The 24,913-nt window shown below is 40.5% G+C and overlaps 1 protein-coding gene and 1 long non-coding RNA gene across 5 annotated transcripts in view; one reads left to right on the forward strand and one right to left on the reverse strand.

The window, feature by feature from the left end:
* afap1 (actin filament associated protein 1) overlaps positions 1–24,913 on the forward strand; it is an 85,864-nt gene that overhangs the window by 52,141 nt on the left and 8,810 nt on the right. The window contains exons 7-18 of one of the 3 annotated variants that reach the window (XM_042401571.1): positions 410–496; positions 2,395–2,470; positions 6,916–7,068; positions 8,359–8,570; positions 9,661–9,806; positions 10,566–10,680; positions 11,532–11,777; positions 15,764–15,905; positions 17,204–17,368; positions 17,720–17,910; positions 18,084–18,251; positions 18,647–21,380. In XM_042401571.1, the coding sequence (XP_042257505.1) occupies positions 410–496; positions 2,395–2,470; positions 6,916–7,068; positions 8,359–8,570; positions 9,661–9,806; positions 10,566–10,680; positions 11,532–11,777; positions 15,764–15,905; positions 17,204–17,368; positions 17,720–17,910; positions 18,084–18,251; positions 18,647–18,673 (1,728 nt within the window). In that variant the 3' untranslated portion in view covers positions 18,674–21,380. Of the gene's footprint in view, positions 1–409; positions 497–2,394; positions 2,471–6,915; positions 7,069–8,358; positions 8,571–9,660; positions 9,807–10,565; positions 10,681–11,531; positions 11,778–15,763; positions 15,906–17,203; positions 17,369–17,719; positions 17,911–18,083; positions 18,252–18,646; positions 21,381–24,913 lie in introns of those variants that run through there. The other 2 variants (XR_006093556.1, XM_042401570.1) reach the window with 2 other exon arrangements.
* On the reverse strand, positions 9,332–24,872 carry LOC121889551. 2 transcript variants are annotated; one of them, XR_006093559.1, is made up of 2 exons: positions 24,834–24,872; positions 9,332–9,803 (listed from the first exon to the last, which is right to left on the reverse strand). It is a non-coding gene; the product is annotated as an uncharacterized LOC121889551 (long non-coding RNA). The 2 variants fall into 2 exon arrangements; XR_006093558.1 differs by lacking the exon at positions 24,834–24,872 and adding an exon at positions 10,603–10,666.

Here is a 24,913-nt window from a genome sequence, read left to right on the forward strand (position 1 = left end):
ACCACACATGCATGCACGCTCTCTGCCTCCTGTAGTTACTGCACTGCATGGGCTGTATTGCCTTATGATCCCTTGGCTGCCATTCAGTAGCATGATGGGATATGAGAGGAGGGAGTTCACCATACATGTGGCCCACATTACCCCAGGCATGCTTTCTAGGCTGAAAGAATGAGCTGCTTAATTATGTGGCAATGGTGTGAGGAAATATTATAGGATTTTTAAATAAGGGATCCACCCATGTGTTATGATGATGGTTAGGACCTAACATTCCACCGGCTGCATTAGACACGGCAGCATATAAATTGAACTCCCTCGGTAGTGATCAGGACGTGCGCGAGAGTGGACTTTCCACTTTTTTAATGTAAGCAGTAGTCTGGCTAGCTAATGCTGTATTTTCTTACATTTCCAGGTGATGAGAGAGGTGTGTGTTAATGGGAGTGTAGACTTGGATGGAGCTGGATCTGGATCACCAGTGCACAAGCCCGAACTGGAAAAGGTAAACAAAACACACTCATACACTGATTGATAATGCTGGTGCAATTATCTCAGCAGCGGATGTTGAACTTTCCCATGAATTACTTGGGTTTAATTTAGGATCAAGTTCCAGGTTGTCAAATTATCTGGGTTTGCTATGTTCAGAGGGCTGGCTATGTTGGTTTGGTTTGGCTATGTTCACATTGAATTTGAATCTTTCGTCTCCTCTACTCTCTCTCTCATAACATTCAGGTAGCCGGCTTCTTGTTTTTCACCGGCGCTAACCATTGCTTTCATGAGTCAAAATGACAAACCTCGCTGGCAGCAAAATATTTTATTTTCCATATATTTTCCTTATATTTCCATCAATATCTTGTCGAAAGGCCAAAATTAAAGTCTTGGCTGTCGTCTGGGGAAAGTTCTCTCTGCAAAGCGGTGTCTGTATTTGGCTACTGAACATTTGTTAGCAGAAGAAACTCCACACTTTACACCACTCGATGATAAGCAAGACTTATAAGCTAATATATTTCATGGAATCTTTGAGTTTTAGTGTGTTGTAACTTTAAGAATTAACTTATTCAGTTGAAGTCACTTTCTCCAGTTAAAGCAGCATTAATATTTTTTTTCGACATTTGGGGGCATGTAGTAAACACAACACTGATATATTACCAGCTTATAAAGTTAGCAAACACTTGCTTATTTACACATCCAGCAGACGTAGAGCAATGTTAGCTTTTATTTGGAGTCCATCTGATGAAGTCCAGTATTCACTCTTAGTGCTAGGAAGGTAGTGTGGGTTTAACAGCTGCCTGCTGCTCATTAACAAAGAGACTTTACAGTAGTCTAACCTACAAACAGATTGTAAAATGATGCAGATAGAATCCAGCTACAACATGAAAGTTCAGTTTATTACACATCTGCAGATGGTTGATGACCATTGCCACTGGCACTGCTGCCAGCTGCAGCAGCCTTCACCAGACAAAACCAAAATGGTAAAATTGCGTGCCATTAAACCAAAACAATGAGCTGAAAGATGCTAAAACATTCTGAAGAGCTGAAGGGAAATGCAGGTTGGAGTTACAATTCACTGTGGGTTTATCACTATGAACGACCTCTTTTACATTCCGCATAGTCATTTGATCAATTGTCAATATAAAAACATTGATTAGGTCAGCTTTAAGTATAGCCTAACAGACCAGTGTTGAAAGTGACATCACAGTAGATTCAATCAGGGATTTAAAAGGCTTAAGATTTGATCGCAGATTTGATGATAGATTCAGATTTGTTAAAATGCTATCAAATCCCAACTGTACTCTGTCCCACTAGTGATGCGTTGTTAATTCTTCTGAATCTAAGAAGCAATAGAGGATTTTTTTCATCTTCCTCAGAATTAATGATGGCGTCATTGGACCTAAAATTTGATCATGCTGTAATAGTAAAACATTTTCAAATATCCCTTCATCCCATAAAGACTTATTTTCTCGGCAGAATCAAACATAAGCACACAGGGTAGTAAAAGCTGTTTGCCAAAAAACACTTATTCCATATGGCACATGAAGAAGATTTAGGGAGCTGGAGGTAACAGAGTGCATTATTGGATTGGAAAAGCAGGTAAAAACACAGTTAACACTGGAGCCATACAGTACTGCAGTGCATGTGTGTTTAGTGGTGGAAAGTGAGCTACATCAGAGGCTCTTTAATGACAAACCAACTTGGCACAGCAAACATGAGCGCAGCCTAATTATTCATCCATAACATGTTGCAGATGCTCTTAAGGGTTTTTACAGTGTACTTAGACAGCTGTGTTTGTGCGTTAATGCCTTTGTCGACCTGTCTTTTTTCAGGAAAGTACAGTTTTGTTCACTTTGTACCTTCTTGTGCATCCATTCTTCTTTTTGTGTGTGGTCTTCCTGCTGCCAGAAGTCATCGTGTGACAGGCCAAGCTCAGATGGTGAGGCCACCCATGAAAATGGACACAGCGACTGCAAGGACCAAGGTGAGAGTCCACAGCAACAGCAACCCAATTATCTGTAACATTAAAGGTCTGCAGAATTGATTCATTTCCATCCAGTTCAGGAGAGTGTTTAAGTTTTTTTTGTAGTTTCTTGGGAAAATCCCCCTGAAATGATGATTCTGGTTTATATGGAGTCAAAAGAAGGACTTGATAGTTAGCATTAGCAACAAAAATATCCATGAATGAAGGAACAAAATTTCACTTTCAGGGAAAACAAGCAGAGATGCTAAATATACAATAATGGTCATACATCTATTTGATTGAGGTTATTATTTTGACTGTCATAGTGTAGCTAACTAACTCCACTAACAAATTTCCTGGTGTGACCTGAATTGCTGCAGTTTATTCTTGTAGAAGAATCCAGAATTATGAGAAAAATACTCCAACAGCTTGTTTTATCTGAACATTTTCCAAGGTACAGACCCAAAACAGCATAAAAATGTTTGCATATTGTTTCTTAAAAGCAGCAAATATTAGAACAACTACAAGCAGCTACAAACAGCTACAAGGGGCCACATGTAGTACAAAATAGTGGGCACCAGCATGCCCCTCACAATTAGGCCCTAGTGGGCCAGCCTACACCAAGCCCAAAGTGCAGGTTCAGAGTGAACAACCCTCATAAGCACATTTGTCCCATAACAGTAAGCCCACAATGAGAGCCCACAGTAAGTAAGTAAGGACCTATATCAAGGAGCCCACCATAAGCCCACAGAACGCCATACCTACTGGCCCCTGATCTTGGTCTTTGGGCCAGAACAAAACAAAAAAGGCTATTAATTAATTGGACTAATTGGACTTAGTTGGAATTGTTATGTCAGATTGTGTGATGTTTCAACATTTTCACATGGCACAACACTGTAGCAGTGTTTTAAAAACTTTTAATAAAAGCACCTTACAGCACTAATAGTTAAATTAAATGAGGGGTAGGTAGGACATGATCAATATTGTTATTTTTGGGAACCAACAAAGAATTGTTCCTGACTTGGACCCTGCAGTGTATCCTGAGATATTACGGCTACGGCTTTTTCCCCATCTGTCTCATGATTCAGAGGGGAATCTCTGCAAACTCTGAAAAGGTCAGACTTTAATACTAATGCATGAAGCATGAAGAATGAGCATTTCGATTCATTTATCATGGTTTTTACACGGAGATGGTCTTCCCCTGCTGAATTAGACGCCAAAACAAAGAGATACGGTCCAAACGGTCTTCGATTATTTAGCGTTTGTTTGCCGAGCAGGCAGAATCCCTCAGGGAGAGAAATTCCATTATACTTGTCAGCTCAGTTATTTGGATTGTCAACTAAAATTTAACACTCTTATTTTTCTTCCCTCATTAAGATTGGTTCATTTTTCCAACATTATGTCTTAAACAGATTTCCCACCAGCAGTTCATTTCAAATCTTCAATCCAGTTGTGTTTTTATGGAGTCAGTGCAGAGCTGTGATTCATTGACTTGGTTGTGTAAGTCATGTTTATGTGTCATTGCTGTGGAACTGTGGGGAATGTGGAAATAGGATCAACAATGATCTCCCACATGAGCTTAATGTAGTCATATAAAATTGTTGATTACTTCTCCAGAGAGGTAGGTTTGAACCTGTTTGTCCTGTGGTCTCTAGAGATGTATAGAAGCATCATTCAGGATGTAGCAGTCTTCATTCTCAGCCTTCCAGTACATGTATGCACCCTCAGAGGGCAAAGAAAGTAAAAAGCTCCATTAGCTAAGCAGTCATCTGTGACACCAAAGTCATGTGACATTTTAAGCATTTATAGCTGATGGTTGTACACAGAGTAAATTATAATAATAACTGGTCAACAAGGTATTTATTGTTTGACATTTCCTCAAAGGAGAATCAATCCATCTATTTGGTTTTCTTTCTGTTGTGGATTATCAAAGGCGGCTCTACTGCTAGCTCAGCAGGGCTGCTTTGGCACCAAAATTATGACTGTCTGACGTAAAATGTGGAATGTTTAGGTATTTCTATGGTACCATACTGTATTTCAAGCATTAAAACTCAAGTCATAGGTAGGTCACAATCCTTGGGTTGCTAAAGCAGGTTCTTGCTTCCATGCTGGATTCTGACCATGGATGTACTGAAGAACCAGATATGGGATAGCAAAATGACCAACCAATGGAATACACCCATGTTCCTCACCTCAGATGATTCAATACATATGTAGATTCATGCTCAGAAATCTGACAGCATGATTGAAGCTGAGATCAGCTTAGAGTGGATATGTTTTGATATCCTCACTTGTTCATGAATGCAAGTGCATTGGTTTTAAGTAACTGAATCAAAATAGAAGCATAGAAGAAGAAGAAGCATTCTGACTCCGAAAAACTCTGAAAAATCTCCTGTCAGACCAACAATAGAAAAATGGTCAGTGATGGTCTAACAAGAAGACACTTAACGTTTTGGTCAGTCCACAATGAGGATGACTTTTTCACTGAGATGCTGCAGAGTGGGTATTGACCACACAGCAACCCAGAGTCAGTGTGACATTTTTAACTGTGGTATATGCGAATGTGATTCTGTGATTCTTCTGGACGTTTTGCAGACTGTAAATCCAATGTACAGATGTCAGGCAGCAGTGGGCATGGTAGAAAAGATATCATATGACTTTGTGAGTGATTTGACACAGAATTTAGTCCACAGCTTTGGTTGTTTATCGATGAAGCTATGTCTCTTGTATTGGTTTTCTGAAATCCATATGACACTTACAGGACCACTTCAGAGCTGTGACATAAATCTGAATCAGATCTGATATATCTCCGTCTGATATATACCTTTTTTGAAGCAAGAATCACTTAAGGATTTTCTAATTTAGACATGTCTGCTTGCTTTTGTTATCATCCAGTAAACACAACAGATTCATCAGTGAAATAAACGTAATACTCCACCGAGTTCTACGCCTTACTTCACCCATTCTCCTTGTGCTTCAGTCAGTCCTTCGCTCAGTCCTGAAACCCTCTTTTCAGCTTAATCAGCCACATTCTTTCCATGGCTGGTAACAAAAAGAGCTGATTTACTGGAATCAAATTTACCTGATCAGAGTTTTCCTCCTCCTCTTCTCCTAAAGGGAAAAATATAATAATAATTCCTCCTTTTTAAAAAGATTTGAATTGCTTTCACATCTGTGTGTCTGGTTTCCACCTCAGGACTACATTGTGTGTCACGTGTGTTTGTATACTTTTATACATATGACAAGAGAAAAATCCTGCGACCGAAATTGAGTGCAGACGGCTTCCTATTTAATTAAGGCAGCCGCCGTGGTAGTTTGTCACATCATATCAGGGAGGAAAACGCAATGTGGAAAAAATGTTGAAACAGAAGCTTGTGAGTGCCAAAAAAGAATTTAATACAAGGATTTTCTGTCATTACCATATCAGTTTGGACTACTTTTCATTCATTTTCAACGGCTAGGTGCTGATGCGTGCAAGGCATAGAGGTTGTGCAAACCAGCTCTGATGATTTATATACAGTATATTAGTGTGTGTGCATGTGTGTGTCTAGAATCACTCCAGACACTCGGTGTTAGCCGTCTGGGCATGATGACATCAGTGAAGGAGAATGTTTCCCTCAGTTCTTCTCCACTGTCTCTTTCGACTCCAGATCTGTCAGTTAGAATTTAAGCCACATTTCTTGTCCTGATATATTTGACATCACACTATCACGTCTTTAGACCAAAACTGCCTTTCTTCTCTTCTTTCTTTCATTTTCTTTTTTTGATTCACTCTCTCTCTCTGACACACACACACACACACACACACACACACACACACACACACACACACACACACACACACACATTTGAATACACTACAGACCACAGTATCTAAATAAGAGAACCAAGCAGGAGCTATTTTCTTCATGTAAACTTGCAGACAGACAGACAGAGGGACTGAGACATAGCCTCTTAAGACCTGGCTTACTTAACTTAAGTCCTCTTCCAGCAGAATGTGCACTGTCACTCCTCTCTCTGGATAGAAACTAGGCCAGCTGAAATCAGCCCACTATAACCTGTGGGGTTGCTGGGATTGCAAAATGAGCCTAATTCACCAACAAAGAGCTTTTGAACCCACAAGGGTCTGATTAAACCCAATGCAGCTGATTCTGAACTTATGGTTGTTTATAGTGGAGTCTAAGGTTGCTTGCTCTCTCTCTCTCTCTCTCTGTCTCTCTCTCTCTCTCTCTCTCTCTCTCTTTTCTTCTTCTTTTCTTACTGTATTGCAAAAGCATCTAAACATAATTGAATCAACATAAATGAACATGTAATATCTCTCTTAGTAATTTCCTGTGTTTAAATAATGAGTGCAGAGCACATTAAGTCTGTAGGAGTCCATCGGAAAGGACATTACACAGTATTTTACTCATTTCCCCTTTGTTTTAAGTCATGAATTAAACTCGTAATCTCTGTCTTGCTCTCAGGAAAAGGAAAGAAGAATTCAAAGTCAGAGCAGAAGTCTGGGACAGTGGGGAAGGGCGCAGGGAAGAAGATCACTAAAATCATCGGGCTGGGAAAGAAGAAGCCGTCTACAGATGAGCAGACCTCGTCAGCTGAGGAAGACGTACCCACATGTGGTAAGAAGAGGACTTTAAAGTTATCATCCTAAAGGATTCTGTTTGCTTCATAGACACCAGGTTGTATAACGTGTCGTCTAAAGCAGGACTAAAAAACCTCCTGGCTGCAGCCTTCTGCCTGCTTGATTTCGTGTCTTTGTTGTGTACTCGTGCACATTCAGACAGTCAATGGTGTTGCACTCAATGTTCACGCAAAAAGCAACAGAAGAAGTTGGATGAAAACTGAAAAAAGAGAGCATGAGAGGAAAGTTCAAGCAGTTTCAAGCGGAGGTTCTCAACCCTTGTGCCGTGGACTGGTCCTAGGCCTTGGTATATTTGTTATCAGGATGTGATCCCACAAAAAAAATGAAATGATAATTATGTAATTGTATATTCTATTACATGCTGTTTTTGTTGTAATCACCTTGAACTTGGTGCAGCTTCTGATCCTGATTTTGAGTAAAAGTAGGTCATCAGTACTGAAGACAACCAGTCCGTCATCACTACATGTCTATTTGTATTGTTTAATTTGTAGGTAACCAAAATGAAAATACAGACCAAAGAAAGTAACATTGTGGTAAATGTTTAGTTTTGTTTTTATGTTCACACCCTCTCTTCTCTCACTTGTCTCTCCCTCCCTCCCTCTCTATCTTTTCCATCACGACATAGATGCTTAATTGTGATATACAGACTGTGTCTGAACCAAAACTTACATGATTTGTGAACAGACATATGGACCCACAAGACGAAAGTTTTTGTCTAATGTGGAGAACAAGTGAGCTTGACAATTAAGCCCACCCCCACTGGCTGGTCTGCAAATAATTCAAAATGTTTGGGAACTGCTGGTTTTAACCATACTGAGGTCTTAACTGAGGCCCTGGTTGATTTGGAGACACCTGGTGAGTGTTGGTGGAAACAACAAGTAGGTCCCAATAATTCAGGTCCCAGAGTTCTGTTCAAAATCAAACATCAGTGCAGATAACATTGCTTTGAGCTGCCACTCTGTCAGAAATGCAACAAACGAACATCGACTGTTGTATCTGTTTACAGCGCAGCCAAACAAACTGATTTTTTACAGGATTCATCACGTCACATTGTTTTAACTAAGAAGACTAAAGATGACAGTCAACAATTTAGGAGCTCTGGCAGCCAACCAGTGAAAACTACTATACAGAGAATCCAAGTACTCACTCAAATGCTGGCCATAAGTAGTATCAAAAATGGGGTTTGATATAATGAATATCTTAGGATTATAAGTGCTTGTCAGTTCTTACAGACTTCCCTCTGCTGACTGCATTTGCTGATTGACAGGCTACCTGAATGTGCTGTCCAATAACCGCTGGCGGGAGCGCTGGTGCCGTCTCAAAGACAACCAGCTGCTCCTCCATAAGGATCGTGATGACCTGAAGAGCCACATCGCCTCGCTGCCCCTGCGAGGCTGCGAGGTCAGCCCTGGCCTCGACCACAAACACCCCTTCGCCTTCCGCCTGCTTCGCAACAGCCAGGAGGTGGCTGTACTGGAGGTACGTTATACATGCAAACTCTGCATTACATCCTGCATATGAGGAGATGTGTATTCCTGTGTTTCAGTCTCAACAGTCAAACATTAAAGTTATAACCTTGAAGATTTCATTTCAATAAACGTCTGTTAAGTCACTATCTATTGTCGAATAAGGTAACACAATGGTGATTGAGCCTATGGCCCACTGATTTGCATGGCCCTTGCGTTTGAATTATGATTATTACAAACCAGGTGTCAGTGGCAACTTTCCCGCCATACATTCAAATCAGCAGAGCTGATGCAACTGGTTCTTCATTCGCTTGTGTGTGAAGCGGCTTATCTTTTAAAAGCTTTTTCTTATCGGCTTTTTACTCACAAAGAATTTATTGCACAGACTGTCACACACACAGAAGGCTCAGACTCTCACACTGAGCTGAAATGAAACAAGTGCACATAAATTAGGTAAATAACAAATAAACAGTCCCTGCTGCATTTTGCTGTCATTTATGGTCACGCTATATCCTCTCTTCTCTATTCCATTCCACTCATGTTTCATTGAGGGGTCCTTGTGTGTGTGTGTGCTGCACACACAGCAGAGCAGAGGACAAGGTAATTTACATTACTGTAAGTGCAATAAAAGCTTTGCAAGTAAAAAGCCAATAAGAGTAATTTATTAATGTTGTCTGCGCAAAAGAACAACAACCTGCAATCGCCGCTTATCAGAGAACGAAATGGAGATCTTCGAGATTGTAACATTAAAGCACGCTTACAAAGGTACAAGCATACAATGCTTGTCATGTTTTACTCCTTATTCCTTATTGCTATTTAGTTTGTTTTTCTTCTATTTCCTCACACAGTCTGTACACTGTTCTCTAATAGCCTTGTTTCTTTTCCTTGTAAAACCATCATTACCAAGTCTTTGATGGGTAGTTCCATGCAAGAAGTGGCCACTCCCTACAACAAACCAAATGTTGATCAGATTATATTAATGTGAAAAAGTAAAGTTAATGATAAAACAGTTAGAGAACTGCTCTGAGCTCTTATCAACAAGCTATTTTAGGTCCTTTAATATCATGCAAACTGGTTCTGTAACTGTCTTTTTCTTCTTCCAGGCCTCCTCCTCTGAGGCGATGGGTCGCTGGTTGGGGGTTTTGTTGGCTGAGACCGGCTCCACCACTGATCCAGCCACCTTGCACTATGACTACATTGACGTCGAGACCACCGCCAACGTCATCCAGCTGGCCAAGCAGTCCTTCTGGTGAGAGACACACAATCACAGAAACACAAAGTCAAAGAACTGCCATTTGTTTCTAATTGAGTCGTCACTTTTCTCCCCACTTTTTCCTGCTTTTCTTCTGTAATTCAGTATTTTCTAGCTTAGTTTTACTACGTTTATTCATGAAGAAATCTTAGAATGTTGTAACAAGAAAGACATAAAGTGATATGGTGCTGATGATAGCAATATATTGTGAATGCAAATCTTATAAATTCATAATTTCACTGGATATAAGTATGTAGATTTATACCTCTGTAGCTCCAGCTGTTTTTCAAAGAAAGAAAGAAAGACAGAGAAAGGAAGTGTTTTTGCTTCCCATCATCTTTTTAAAACAAAAATACTTCCAAATTGCAGATGTTGCCTTTATTTTAACTTTATCTCCTCCACTCATTTCATCAGGCAGAACATGCATGTGTGTCTGCTAAACAAAGTGCAGTTAAATGAAGGCTCGACTGTAAGATTAGTCATGAAAAAGCAAACTTTACAGTTAATTTTGCTTTTTTAACATGTCAACCAAAGCGGTTAGTTAGTCCTCTGCAGTGTGCCTGTTGTATGTGACGTTGATGTTGAATCAGTACACTGTTCAGCCCTTATTGTAAACAAATGCTTGACCTTACTAGTTACGGATCCATGTACAGTGTATTTTGTGGACTAATGTGTATATTTGAGGTCTGTGACATGTTATAGAAGTACTTTATTAAAGATATCTGCATTTTTAAATAAATCTTGATGTCCTCACAGTTTCACTAGTAAGCGTGCTGTCTCTCCTAATCCATACCTGGACAACCCAGTCAACGGCTACGCCTGCCCCACAGGGATGGCTCTGCACTATGATGATGTGCCTATTAATGGAACGGTAAGCACACCTGCTCATTAGTGATACACACACATAAAGAGTAAGTAACTATTCTAGCTGTTTTTCATTCAGTTCTTGGCTGAACTTCACTTTGATTATTTCCCTCTTTGCTAACTGCTTTTCACTTTTCTGTATTACAATGAAGGTACCACATGTAGCATTTCTGATCGTCAATATATCATTGTCAGAACAGAGCAGAATAATTATAAACAAATGAGACAACAGTTGAGATTATTATTAGCTGCAATTTCAGTGTGATATTTTAAGGCAAGTCAAGGCAACTTTATATATTTTTATTTTTTTATTTACATGTATTTTCATACCCAGGACAATTCAAAATGCTTTACAGAAAATAAAATAAAAAGAATATTGTAGCAAGAACAATTAAAGGTATTAAATAAAAACGCCAATGTGAGGATAATAAAATAATATTAAAACTAGTTATTTTAGAATAACTTTTAATCAAAAAATTTTTTTAGGTTAAAAGTTATTCTAATAATAATAATAATAATAATAATAACCCAGTTTCCCATAAATCCCTTGCTTCCCATCACAAGTAGGATGTTGATGCTTATTGTTATTGAAAAAAGTAGAAATGTTGATGAACAGTTTTGATTTAACTGGATGTTGAAATACTACATGTAGCACCTTTAATAAATGTCATATTTTGCAATAACACTTACTATGACCATGTAGTGTAACTAACTTTATATTGCTAACATCTCTTCCTTCCTCTTCTCCTTTTTCTATCTTTCTTTGCTGTTCTGGATTATGTTCCTCCCCTCTCCTCTCTCCTCTCGTTTCCTCTTCTCTTCTCTGCTTGCTTGCATGCTTGCCTGGTTTAACTCAAGGACCCGGAGGCGCTGTACTCCTCTCCCAGCACAGGGGGGCGCCAGCTGAAAGAGGATATGCACTATGAGAATGATGACCTCTATGAGAACATGCCCTCGCCCAAGCTGGCCACTCGCTATCCTCCCAAGCCTTCCTCTTCTTCCACTTCCTCTTCCTCCACCTCAACAAGTCACTACAAAACCCCTGTTTCTAAAATCTCTTCTAAGTTCCTCAAAGCTGATACTAAAACTAAAGACACTGCTCAGGTGACTAACACTCTGCTCCTTTGACCTTTTTCCTCTTTCACTGTATATTCTCTCTTTTATAATTCACCATCACAATTCACCTTTTTTTTGTGATGTTGAAGGATACTTTCTGGTGTTTTCACTTTGCATCACTCTCCCTTTGTCAATGTCCAGTTCAGTTAGGGATTTCTTATGTTTCCTATGTTTGATGAACCCAAGAAAACTGATGTGAATTTGATTTGAATTTCATTTAACTTATTTGCAAAAACAAAAACATTTCATAGGGTGACTGTTCATCCCTTCATCATGTTATAAGTAGACTGATGTCCAGTTTTTGATAAAAAGGGATAATAGGTGCAGTGCAATATTTGGTGTCTCCAAACTCAGTATTTTGTAATGGAGGCAGTCCACCTCACCTTAAATACAGAGCACCTCTTCTAACAACAAAAACAAATCTTACACTTTCATAAAAATAAATAGGTCTTCATCTGATCAACAGATATTTTAAAGCTGCATTGCATTATTTTTTGGTACGTGGGGGCAGAAGAACAAGCTAAAAAATATGAGAATCACAAACTGCATTATCAGCCAATGAAGTTGTTATCATGAACATGTCAGTAAACATTTGTCTATTTACACATCCAGCAGACACACAGAGCAACATTTTGATCCCATGGAAGTCTTGTGTATGTCCTCCTGATGAATTCATGTCCATTATTCACTCTCCTTTTCGCTCTGTTTTCATCTCCATGAACTGTTGAGAAAAATATTTGGCTTTCTAGCTGATAAATGTTACTGGTCACTAACTTTGTCTGCTGTTTGGTGCCGGGCAGTTTGCATATAGTCAGTTTATCAGAGCTTGTTTGCCAAAAAACATCTGTCTGCAGCTGTAGTTTACAGGCTGGAAAATCAAAACAATGAGCTGAAAGAGGCTAAAAAGCCCCGTAGAGCCGAGGAGAACTGCAATAATTCTCTGTAGGTTTGTCGCTATGAGCCACCCCCTTCATGTTACACATTGTCATTTGATCCATTATTGATATCAGAAATATTGATTATTGCAGCTTTAATGTCAGTAAGTCTTTGTGAATTTGCATCAGTGATTCTCATCAAAAAGTTTTTAAATAAACAGGGTTGGAGCTCAACACTTCTGCTAACACATTTCCTGGGAGAGAAACCCTGGAGCTCCCAAATGATTAGTTCACTTACTTTCACTGTAGTGCATCCCTGCAGTGAAATGGTAAATTCCCTGATTTACATGCTCTGGTAGCGAGTGCAAGTGAGAGATGCTTGGTTAAGGGGAAAGAGGGAATTATGTTTGTTATTCCTGAAGAAGTATTCTTTCACTCACTAGATAAGGTGTTGATGTTGGCCACCCACAAGTCCATCTCTCTTTCCCATCAGCCTGTGAGGCCGGTTCTCCCTCTGGTGTAGTTCTTAGTAATTTGATTATAACCTTGACTGGGCCCAAAATCATTCCTGTGTCCAGTCTTTGGAAAAGCCTAGCATGTACTTCAGGTCCAATTAGAGTTCTTATAGGACTGATACCAATCACTGATTTAATATCAATAATGTCCAATACAGATCAACAATCAGGTTCTGTTCTTAAATACTTTTACACAAAGTTCTTGCATAAGCCCCTGTTTCTTTGTGTTTTGTGTGCAGTATATGTACAGTATGAGTAGAACATGTGTATTGAATGTGTATGTATGTATTTGTGTGTGTGTGTGTGTGTGTGTGTGTGTGTGTGTGTGTGTGTGTGTGTGTGTGTGTGTGTGTTTGTGCTTGTGCGGTTGTCCCACATACTGTACTTTCTTCCTGTCCTTTACAATGAGCATCAGCAGTGTTTGTAATTTATATTTTTACAGCCCTGCTCTAAGTGCCAGCCTGCCTCCACGCCCACATAAGTCACCACATGGTGTTGTATGGAGCAACTCTTTGATGTGTGTGCTTTGTGTGGTGTGGCCAAGGGGTGTTAACATGGCCTCCACAACCACAAAGTACCGCTCCACTGTAAGAAGTAGATTTTCATCCAGCGAGGTGTATAACAGACTACAGCCTGCACTGTGGATCCAAAGTCAAGCTATCAAAGTCAAACCATATCAAGTTGTCTGTAACTCTAAATCTTTATTGCTTGGATAAATAGGATTAGTAGGATGACTAACATTTATGACTTTCAGACCAAAGAAAAATATGAGTGATCAAAGCTTCCAGATGCAATTGCATCCTTGACAGCAAGAAAAATCTTCTGTCATTTGTGTCATCACAACTAAATCTTGTTAAGGGCAATTTTAACCTGGACCTTTTCTGCTTTCTGATAGTTTACCCAGATTAATAGATACAATTATATGATTAATCATCAATTCTTCAAAGTCACAGTGAAACAGAAGTTAGAGTGTCTTAAGCTTCAGCATTGTGACGTTTTCCCAGGAAAAAGGAATATGTGGTAAAATTTCAAGAGGGATTTACATCAAATCCTTCAGATTTGATTGGACCACTAAAATGTGAAACATACAGTAGCTGTAGAGGACTGTTGGCCTCCACACCTTCCTCACCTGTGTAGTTAGATCAGGAGGAAGAGGATGAGGAAGAAATAAATAAATTACACTTTTGTTTTTTGATTATTGAAACAAACGTACACCTGCACTGACGATATTGATCTGCTAGCTACGATAAGCCACACGAATGGTCAATTTTTAGGCTATTTCTTTGAAATTATTTTTTGACACATATTTGGCATATAACAAGAGATAACTGAACAATTAACATATGATCGCATGATTAGAAGTGGGAAAATGTATGTTTTATATTACTGTGTCTTTAACAATAGATGAAATGACTGTGTATAATGTAATAGCACCAAATGGGAGACAGACAAAGTTAGCAGTTAGCTTGTGAGAATACTGTAGTGGAGCATGTAGCAGCTAAAGAGCCAGATATTTCCTTTAAGGGTTTGTTTTGAAGATCAAAACAAAGCTAAAAGGAGGGTGAATATTGGACTTACATTGGTCAGGTGGCCAGAATTATGACTCCAAATGAATGCTAATGTTGTGCTGTATCTGCTGGATGTGTAAATAGCATAGACTGTATAAAAGGTAAATAAGCAAGTATTTGCTAACATGTTAGCTATAACAATAGACTAACCATAGACTGTAAACAACATGGACGTAGTCACCATGATGTCTTGCATTGGTTTGTGGACTGCAGTTTTGAAGCCTCAAGTTTAGCGATTTCACCGTTGCAATGTTTGACTTTTTGGAGCCAGAAGTGACCATATTCGGACGAGAGAGTGGAGCTGACCATAGCGCTAGCTGCTAGCTTGGTTAGCAGGGTGCATTTACAATCTGTGGTTAACAGTGATAACGCTTATGCTAATGGTAATTTCTGCTAGTGTAAACAGGCCTAAAAAAACCATTAAAACAAAATGTAGTCACCGGAAAAACTGAACATCGGACTGCTTAGAGGGTCTTTTATCACAACCAAATGCTGAACAAGACTTCCGCATTGGCTTCACTTTTCACATCCATGCACTTTTCAGACCCTGATAACAACTGCTCCCAAGTGGCCAAAAATATGTAATGCAACTTAAGAATTAATCTTTTACATTTTGAATTTTATTTATACATGCTATTAGTCTAAGTTAATAAAACATTTATTACATTCGTTCCACCGTTTTCAAATATATTCTCAATGTTTTGCCCCAATTCTACTACAAATCTATCAATCAACCTGCACCATATCCATTATGATTGGAGGTGAATAAGAATATATAAAGTTTTCAATCCAGGGCCATATTGGAACAAGTTATATTATATATTATATATATTATAGTCATATTAACTGTCGTTAAGCTTTTATTAGAAATGTGTAAGCAGGTTTTATTGTAGAGTGATTTCAAGTGGTGCGATGTTTGGGACAACTGGTATGTAGCTTATACAAAGTATTAACTTTGCTGAGATATTTTGAGGATATGTGAAAAGTCTCCCTCTTCCTTGCTCTCCTCCAATCAGCTGAAGAATGGAAAGAAGGGAACTGCGACCAATGGGGTGGCATCAAAACAGAAGGCAGAGCCAAAGAATCAGCACAAGAAGAATGGAGTTAATGGGACGAATGGGACGAATGGGACAGCATCTCTGAAACGGAACAACTCCAGTAAGTAGTGACAAAAACTGTGAAAATAGTCACTTTTGACAGTAGTCCACCTTTCCTGGTCAGTTCCTGGTGCTATAAGTCAGCAGCAGACAGTGTGTCTGGCTCCCCAGTCCCAGCCTCACCACCACTGATTGCTTTCTAGCAAAATTCTGCTCAACAGCAATTTGGAAAATGCAGGATATCCAAATTACAGCTGGTTTAAGTAGGGGGGAGTAAATAACTCCTAAAGCCTACCCTACCCTCAAGAAGATCCATGTGACGCACTGGGCCAGACTTGAACCTCGTGCCAACGTTGGGGTAACGTTCAAACAGATGCGATAGCAGAAGTGGGGCCAGATCGTTGGAAGAGGGTGAACTGTGGTCATGTTAATCCTTGTGGTTCAGAATAGTATTTTTTTGCCTAATGTGTGAACGAGGAGGGTTGTAACCACTTGTGTAGCTTGTTACTTCTCCAAATGTCAGAATGGAAATTAAATATGTGTCATGTTGGGTTAAGAGTATGCCACACAATTCTCATATTTCCACTGTCAAATAATTGTATTGAATTTGAAAATGTCAGCAGCGGTTTGATTGAGTGATTCCTCATAAGCAAAGTTCACATGCACACACATAGACACACACATGTTGGATGGTTACCCTCGGTGTATTTTCCAGTAAGAGGAGGCACAGTCCTGGTGTAATTAATGACAGCTTAAGGCTGTGGCTGTGAGTTCAGTGGGTTTCTGGGCAGTTCATGTCTTACCAGTGTCCTGATAATCAAGGCTATGCTCTCTTTTTCTTTTCTCCCACATGTTGGTTTGGGGTCTCGCTGTCCTGGAAAATCTTACTGTCAGATTTCATGGAGAATGCAGCATCACACACAGGATCTAAGGGTCCAGAGCTCAGATTATCAAAGTTATTATTAAAGTTTGAAGTTTGCTAACAGCATTGTGGATCAAGTCTTGCACAGAGAGAAAGTTGTACGGTCGTTTAGTATGAAAAGAGTCTTAATTTACCCAATTTCAATTCAGAGCAAATTCATCTTATTTATGTGAAGGTCAGTTGAATGGGATTATCTAATGTAACAGGTTCAATGTCAAAGCTTGTAAAATACATGGCTGTCAAGCTAGAAAGAGTTTCTTCTGACTTCCTGTGCGTTAAAATGTGTATCTAAACCAGAGCAGAGTGTGTGATCCTCGTCTTTATGATTTCAACACTGGCAGCACAAACACAAACAGGCAGATGACTCAGCAGTTTCATCATTTTTGGACACCAGCCTCTTGCATTCAGTTTCTTCACACCCAGTCATTGTTTTGCAGATGCGGAGCAGTGTAAGTACGGGAAGAATCGAGTGGAGGCTGACGCCAAGCGGCTGCAGGCCAAAGAGGAAGAACTGATGAAGAAGAAGCAGGAGATCAGGAACCATCTGACCCATCTCAAGAAGGAGAGGAGAGACCTGCGCACTGCTGTGGAGGCTGCTGCTGGTAAGACACATAGACTTCTGTTGAAAAAGTGCTTGTTGTTAAATGACAAAGCCAAAGTCCTGCTTTATTGTGTTTTAAGATTCAGTCCAATTGTATCCAGTGTTTAGCTGTTCAAAGTGAAAATTACAATAATCATAGGACTCTGAAAGGTGTGTGGGGAGGGAGTTTCACACATCATATGAAGATGTGGCTTTTGCATTTAGTGCTGGACTACACTCCACTTCAACAGCAGTTTTCACTCTGTGAAAAACTTCTTGAATGTGGGAAAAGCTCTCCAACCTCTCCACTCAAGAGCTTACCAGCTACAAGTTTATTAACGTGATAAAAATCCTGTCTCTCTTCCTCCATTAGGCAAACGTTCACATGCCTCCCTGTCGGAGCGACTGAAGAAGGTGGAGGATGAGTGCAGGCAAAGGGAGGAGGAAAGGGTGAACCTGGAGCTGGAGCTGACGGAGGTGAAGGAGAGTCTGAAGAAGGCCCTGAGTGGAGGCGTCACCCTTGGCCTCACTATCGAACCGAAAGCTGGCTCCTCTGACCTCCAGGTCAGAACACTGAGCTGTACTATGCTGTCTTTTACTGTCCTGTGGTGCTTCATTACTCCCACAGCAGTTTACATTCAATTGCAATCAACTACCTGCATGCTGCCATTAGCTGTCTAATTTTTTATGTGTGTGTGTGTGTGTGTGTGTGTGTGTGTGTGTGTGTGTGTGTGTAGTCACCGGCGATGTTGCGACGGACCCAGGAGTCTTCTCCCTTCTCCAGCTGTGACACCAGTGACACTGAGTCCTGCTCCCTGCCGGTCAACAGTGCCTCACTGCTCCGCCGGCAGCAGGGCAGCCAGAAGGCCTCACCAGTCCGGGGACACGTCCTCAGGAAGGCCAAGGTCAGAGCTCACAATGTAGACTGAGACTAGAGTGATGTATAATGGTTTACAGTATACTGGGACAGTTTTGGCAGTCCTGTTTCAACATGAGTCCCCTCATGCTCAAAGTTCATAAAGACATTTTCCCACTTTGAGTGGAATTAACACATCGTCTTATCAACCAACATCAGTGTTGGATCTCACTAATACTTTTGTGGCTGAATGGGATCAAATCCCTGCAGCCAGGTTCCAACATCTTATGGAAAGGAAAACTGTTTTTTTTACATCCTGGATTTTATTTTTGTAGCTCTGGCTCATGGTTCTGTCAGTTATGATGACATCATACTTAACATTAATAACCATGTAAATGTGGAGCATGCAAACTGAGTGTGTGTCTCTGTTTGTTTGTTTTGCAGGAATGGGAGCAGAAGAACGGCACATAAACCTCTCAACCCCTCACATCAGTCTCATGTTATTTCCTTTTTCTTTTTCTTTTTAAGAAATTGTGTATATATTTATTTAAAACTGTTCATACAGTCTGAGAGCGTGTTGAGGACACAAGCATAGCATTCACATGAACCAGAACAAGTTGCCTGTTTTAGTAAACTGTAAGTGCCACAACATACAGACATAACAACCTTTTGAAACTTTTATACTATCGAGCATGCTTAGTGCACAAAGTTGTGCAACTTGTGTTGTCTGCTCTACTTTCTTCTTCAAGCAACCACCAGTCTCTTTGTTTCCTTTTCACTCAAAATCTGATTCAGTTTGGGTTCAAAAAGGTCAAAACCAAGTATTTATTTGTAAATGTTTAAAGGAAATACTAGCTTCCCTTTGTTTATTTATGTTGATATATTTAAAGTGTTTTTGTAGAATTTGTTTGGCTCCACACGATCATATTTTCTACATCATGACTGGTTCTCATTCATGTGTGTCAGCATCAGCAGACAAAGTGCATCTTTAAGGGTCACAGTAATCACACACCAGCTGAACAACAATGCAGCTCCTCTCAAAGAGCTATTTATTTCAAGAAGCAGGATTATTCTCAGCATCATCATGAATTCATATTTTATGTCTGTGATGTGGGAGGAATTTGAAGGTATATTGGTGGGTAATGGTGAATCCCCTGTTTTATTTCCTGTTTCCTTGCTGAATGAATACAATCCTGTATTTGTATTGTGGAGAACCTCCGGACACTGACCTCTGGTAGCTGTTTCAGGACAGCAGCTGCCAGTTGGTAGGCCCCTTCATCCTGGTTTACTGTCCACTGGCTCTGAAACCAGAGCCCCTCATCTTCATCAGGGCCTTTTTTAGTTGTGTCCATTACCTGAACTGCCAGTTTTTAATATGGAAAACCATATTTTCTCACTTGTCTCTAGTGTTGTGTAGCCATGCAGATACTTTTGGTTGTATTTGTCCAGGTATTGAGATTTACTTCTCTGAGATTTCTGCACCAACATAACGAGATTGAATAGAATATTGTTTATGGCACTAACAGCAATGAATAAATCAAAAATCAAAAAACAACGCATCTTTCAAGAGACCTGTTTTCTTAAGTAATATTTTTGCAGTAGAAAGTTGTTTCAAACAAAAGTACCTGCATGGCTACCATCTGCACCTGCTTACTGAGAAAAAAATGAGTCTGATTCCAGGCTAAAGATGTGCTGCCCACATGTCTGTTTTTTTAGCCATTCAAATTGGTCCAATGCTGTGCTCACTGATGATGTCACTGATTTCCCCTAGTTGGAGAAATTGACCAATACATAGCTAGCTAGCTACCTAGCTACATCCATGAAAAAGCAAGAGAAAAATGGCAACAAGCATTATTAAGTTCAATGCAGCTGTACAGGTTGTAGTCTAAAGTGGAATTAAGTGTAAATGAAAGGTTAAATCAATCTGGTTATCACAAAATATCAGTAGGCGCATATTTGGCAGGCTACAACAACAAATTCAAAGTTAGAACAAAGCATTTTACTAAAATCTACTCATTAAATACAAATGGTGACCTCCCCATTACCATTCATACTCACCAGTATTCAAAGTCACTCAATGCAGCTTTAACTGTGCTGAGTTACCTTATCTTGCTAATGGAGTAATTGTGCTTCTTTAAATAGTCCCTTAGTGTGATGATGGATGGTTGTCATTAGGTTGCAGCACTTGGAAAGCCAGGCAGGTCGGGCTCAGGCAGGGCCGCCCTTAGATTTGGCGCTCATCGTTGGAAAACTCAGAAACCTCAAACGATGTGGCTGATGTTAGTCCCTCATCCAAGAGCCTCGGTCCAGCTCTTCTAATCACGCCACTGGTCTACTGTAACCCTGTGATCTGACTGTGTGTGTGTGTGTGTGCGCGCGCGTGTGTGTGTGTGTGCATGTGTTTGCATGTGTGTGTGTGTGCATGTGTGTGTGTTTGCGCACTCTCAAACGTCTCAAAGGCACATTCCAAACCCATCGACAATACACTGACTGAAATAGAGGCACTTGCTGTAAACTCACATTACTGTGTTCTGCTAAATCAGAGACTGTGACTTTGATTTTCAGCTACACACACACACACACACACACACACACACACACACACACACATCAATGTTATATTTTTATGGTGCTTTTTTGATATGGGCTTTATACTCCACTACCTACGCTTTGCTGCCATGTTGATAGTGTTAAGTCTACAAGATGCTGTCGGGACTGTTAACAGAAGTAGTGTTAGCAAACACTACTGCTAGAGTTTGGTAATCAAGGCTTACAGCACATGGGCGCCAACTGCTCCTCAAACTTGTAAATATTTTCTGTCCCCTTCTTGTTTTCAGATTGATACCCCACATGTCTGCAAGCTAGAGTGTAGTCAGCATGTTAGCATGAAGACAAAGAGTAGAGGATTTATATCTGCAAGTATTTAGTTCATGTTGTTTCCCTGTCAGCTTGGCATGGTTTATAACTGGGCAAGATGTCTGATGTCAGTAAATGTGAACCTGCTGTACATAGCTTGGCTTTGTAGGTGGGGGTGGGGGGTTGTGGGGGGAATACAGACTCATGCATCAGTGTTTGTTTTTGCACCTTATTCATTTTCTACTCTGTTTTATATCTCAGACAGTCTCCGCCTTGGTGACAGACATGCTTGTACATAAATTAATAAACCTGACAAACAGCTCTCTGGTGACTGTGATTTATTGGTGGGGTTGTTATGAATACAACACAAAATACAACATTTCCATTTTTCTGAGCATTTTAAGGTCATCTCCATGTTAAAGGCTGTAGTTCAAGTTAAAAAAAAAAAGGCTCAAGTTGAGGTTAAGGTGTTTGTAAAAATAGAAGTTTGAACATTCACATTTCCATGGCAACCGGGCGAACTCCATCTGCTGATGAAGATTATGTGATATTGTTGCATGTGCAGTGGCATCTGCTGTACAGAGAACTACTCTCCTGAGACTGAAAGTGTGATCACTGTTATTAATTTTTGGAGCCATTCCTAAACAAGCTGCCCAAAACTCATCATTAGGAAGAAACATGTCACATGTGCATGTGCAGCCGTGTGGCTCATTAACGTGTTTTTAATAGTTTTTGGACAATGGAGGTCTACGGCACAGAGAAATAAGATATATCAGACTTTGGATACAAACATTGTTATTGTTATAATTGTTGTTATTCTGTCTGTTACTACACCCCAAAGTACATTTCTCTACATCACAGCATCAAGGTGAGAAGTTTAACCACCAAAGGTCAGCAAAAAGATTTTCAGCTGCTGTTAAATTGCCCATTATATGGGCTCCTACACTAGCAATTATATATATATATATATATATATATGTGTGTGTGTATATATATATATATATATATATATATATATATATATATATATATATATATATATATATACATATATACACATATACCAGTAGGGGGTGCTAAGCACCAGCTACTGGTCAATAGAGCAGTCACCTAAGACTGCAAGACTAGGCAGACCAACCTGTGCACCGCCTGGACTGACTACAAGAAAGCCTGACTCAATGCCACACACATGGATACTGGAATGCTTGGAAATGTACAACATCAACAGGACACTAAGAGCCTTCATCAAGAACTCAGTGGGGCTGTGGAAAACAACTCTGGAGGCCAACTCAAAGCCCATTGCACAAGTTACCATCAAGTGCGGCACATAGGTGATGCGCTATCCCCACTGCTGTTCTGCATAGGCCTGAACCCCCTCAGCCAATTCATCTCAAAGAGTGGCTACGGGTACCGGTTCAGAAGCGGAACAACCATCAGTCACCTCCTCTACATGGATGACATCAAGCTGTATGCCAGGAATGAGCAAGACATCAACTCACTGACCCACCTCACCAGGATCTACAGCAACGACATCGGAATGTCATTCAGACTAGGTAAGTGTGGTTGGATGGTATCAAAGAGAGGGAAGATGATCAGAACTGAGGGGGTTGAACTACCAGAAGGCAGCATTGCAGATGTTCAAGACAGCTACAAATACCTTGGGATCCCGCAGGCAAATGGGAACCTTGAGGAGGCCGCAAGGAAGTCAGCCACAGCCGAATACCTACACAGAGTAAGGCAGGTCCTAAAAAGTCGGCTGAATGGGAAGAACAAGATACGGGCCATCAACACGTACGCCCTGCCAGTCATCAGATACCCCGCTGGTATAATAAGCTGGCCAAAGGAGGAGATAGAGACCACTGATATCAAGACAAGAAAGCTCCTCACAATGCATGGAGGGTTTCACCCCAAGTCCAGCACCCTGAGGCTGTACACTAAGCAGAACGAGGGAGGACGAGGACTAGTGAGCATCAGAGCCACTGTCCAGGACGAAACAACCAACATCCAAGAATACATCAGGAAGCTGGCCTCCAAAGATGAACTGCTAAGTGAATACCTCAGGCAGCAGAAACCCGATGATGCAGAGCAGGAGGAGGAACCATCATGGAGGGACAAGCCCCTACACAGCATGTACCACCGACAGATAGAGGAAGTGGCTGATATCAAGAAATCCTACTAGTGGCTGGAAAAGGCTGGACTGAAAGACAGCACAGAGGCACTGATCATGGCAGCACAAGAACAGGCACTCAGCACAAGATCAATAGAGGCGGGGATCTACCACACCAGACAGGACCCCAGGTGCAGGCTGTGCAAAAATGCTCCTGAGACAGTTCAGCACATAATAGCAGGTTGTAAGATGCAGGCAGGAACACCATGCATGGAACGCCATAACCAAGTGGCTGGCATAGTGCATAGGCCTGAACATCTGCACTGAGTATGGGCTGGAAGTCCCAAGGTCACAATGGAAGACACCTCCTAAGGTGGTTGAGAATGACCAAGCCAAGATCCTGTGGGACTTCCAGATCCAGACTGACAAACTGGTGATGGCTAACCAACCAGACATCGTGTTGATTGACAAACAACAGAAGAAGGCAGTAGTGATAGACATAGCAATCCCAAGCGACAGCAACATCAAGAAGAAGGAACATGAAAAGATCGAAAAATACCAAGGGCTGAAAGAGGAGCTAGAAAAGATGTGGGGAGTGAAGGCAACAGTGGTGCCAGTGGTAATTGGAGCACTGGGGGCTGTGACCCACAAACTGGGAGAGTGGCTCCAGCAGATTCCAGGTACAACATCTGAGGTCTCTGTCCAGAAGAGCACAGTCCTAGGAACAGCTCAGATACTGCACAGAACCCTCAAATTCCCAAGCCTCTGGTAGAGGACCCAAGCTTGAGGAAGACACACCACCACCTCCTATGGTGGACAATTACATCTGATTGACAAGAGCCGTGACACTGTTTACATAAAAGTTGGTAAACTCCTTAAGTAAAGGTGTGGACTGCCCATCCACCTTAAGGTGTAATTATCAGTCTTTACAGCTTGAGCACCTATATATATATATACACACACATGCATATATATATATGTATATACTTTCAAGCATACATGTGTATATATATATATATATGTATGTATGCTTGAAAGTTTGTGAACCCTCTAGAATTTGCTCTATTTCAGCATAAATATGACCTAAAACATGATCAGATTTCCATTCAAGTCCTAAAACTTGATAAAGAGACGTCAGTTAAACAAATGAGACAAATGAGATTGATTGAGGAAAATGATTCAATGTTACATATTTGTGTGTGGCAAAAGTATTTCAACCTCTAGGATTATCAATTTATTTGAAGGGGAAATTAGAGTTGGGTGTTTTGATCAACAGGATGACAATCAGGTGTGAGTCTGGGAGGCCCTTTCTTATTTAAAGAAGAGAAATCAATGTTTTGCTCGAACAAAAGAGATTTCTGAGGACATTAGAAGAAGAGTTGCTGATACTCACCAGACTGGAAAGGGTTACAAAACCATTTCTAAAGAGTTTGGACTCCACCTGTCGATTGTCAGGCAGATTGTGTACAAATTGAAGACATCCAAAACCATTGTTACCTTTCCCAGGAGTGGTCGAACAACAAAGATCAACCAAGAGCAGGGGTGTAATTCTCCGGGAGGTCACAAGGGACCCCAGGGTAACATTTAGGAAACTTAAGGTCTCTCGTGCAGTGGCTAAAGTCAGTGTTCATGAGTCCACCATCAGGTGAACAGAAAAGATGGGCTCACAGGCTGGTCCATCTTCTCCACATGTCGTCTCCATCAGTACCACTTTGTTGCTGAACACATGAATTGGACTGAAGCTCAGA

The sequence above is a fragment of the Thunnus maccoyii genome, chromosome 22, assembly GCF_910596095.1.
Source record: "Thunnus maccoyii chromosome 22, fThuMac1.1, whole genome shotgun sequence".
NCBI classification, from domain to species: domain Eukaryota; kingdom Metazoa; phylum Chordata; class Actinopteri; order Scombriformes; family Scombridae; genus Thunnus; species Thunnus maccoyii.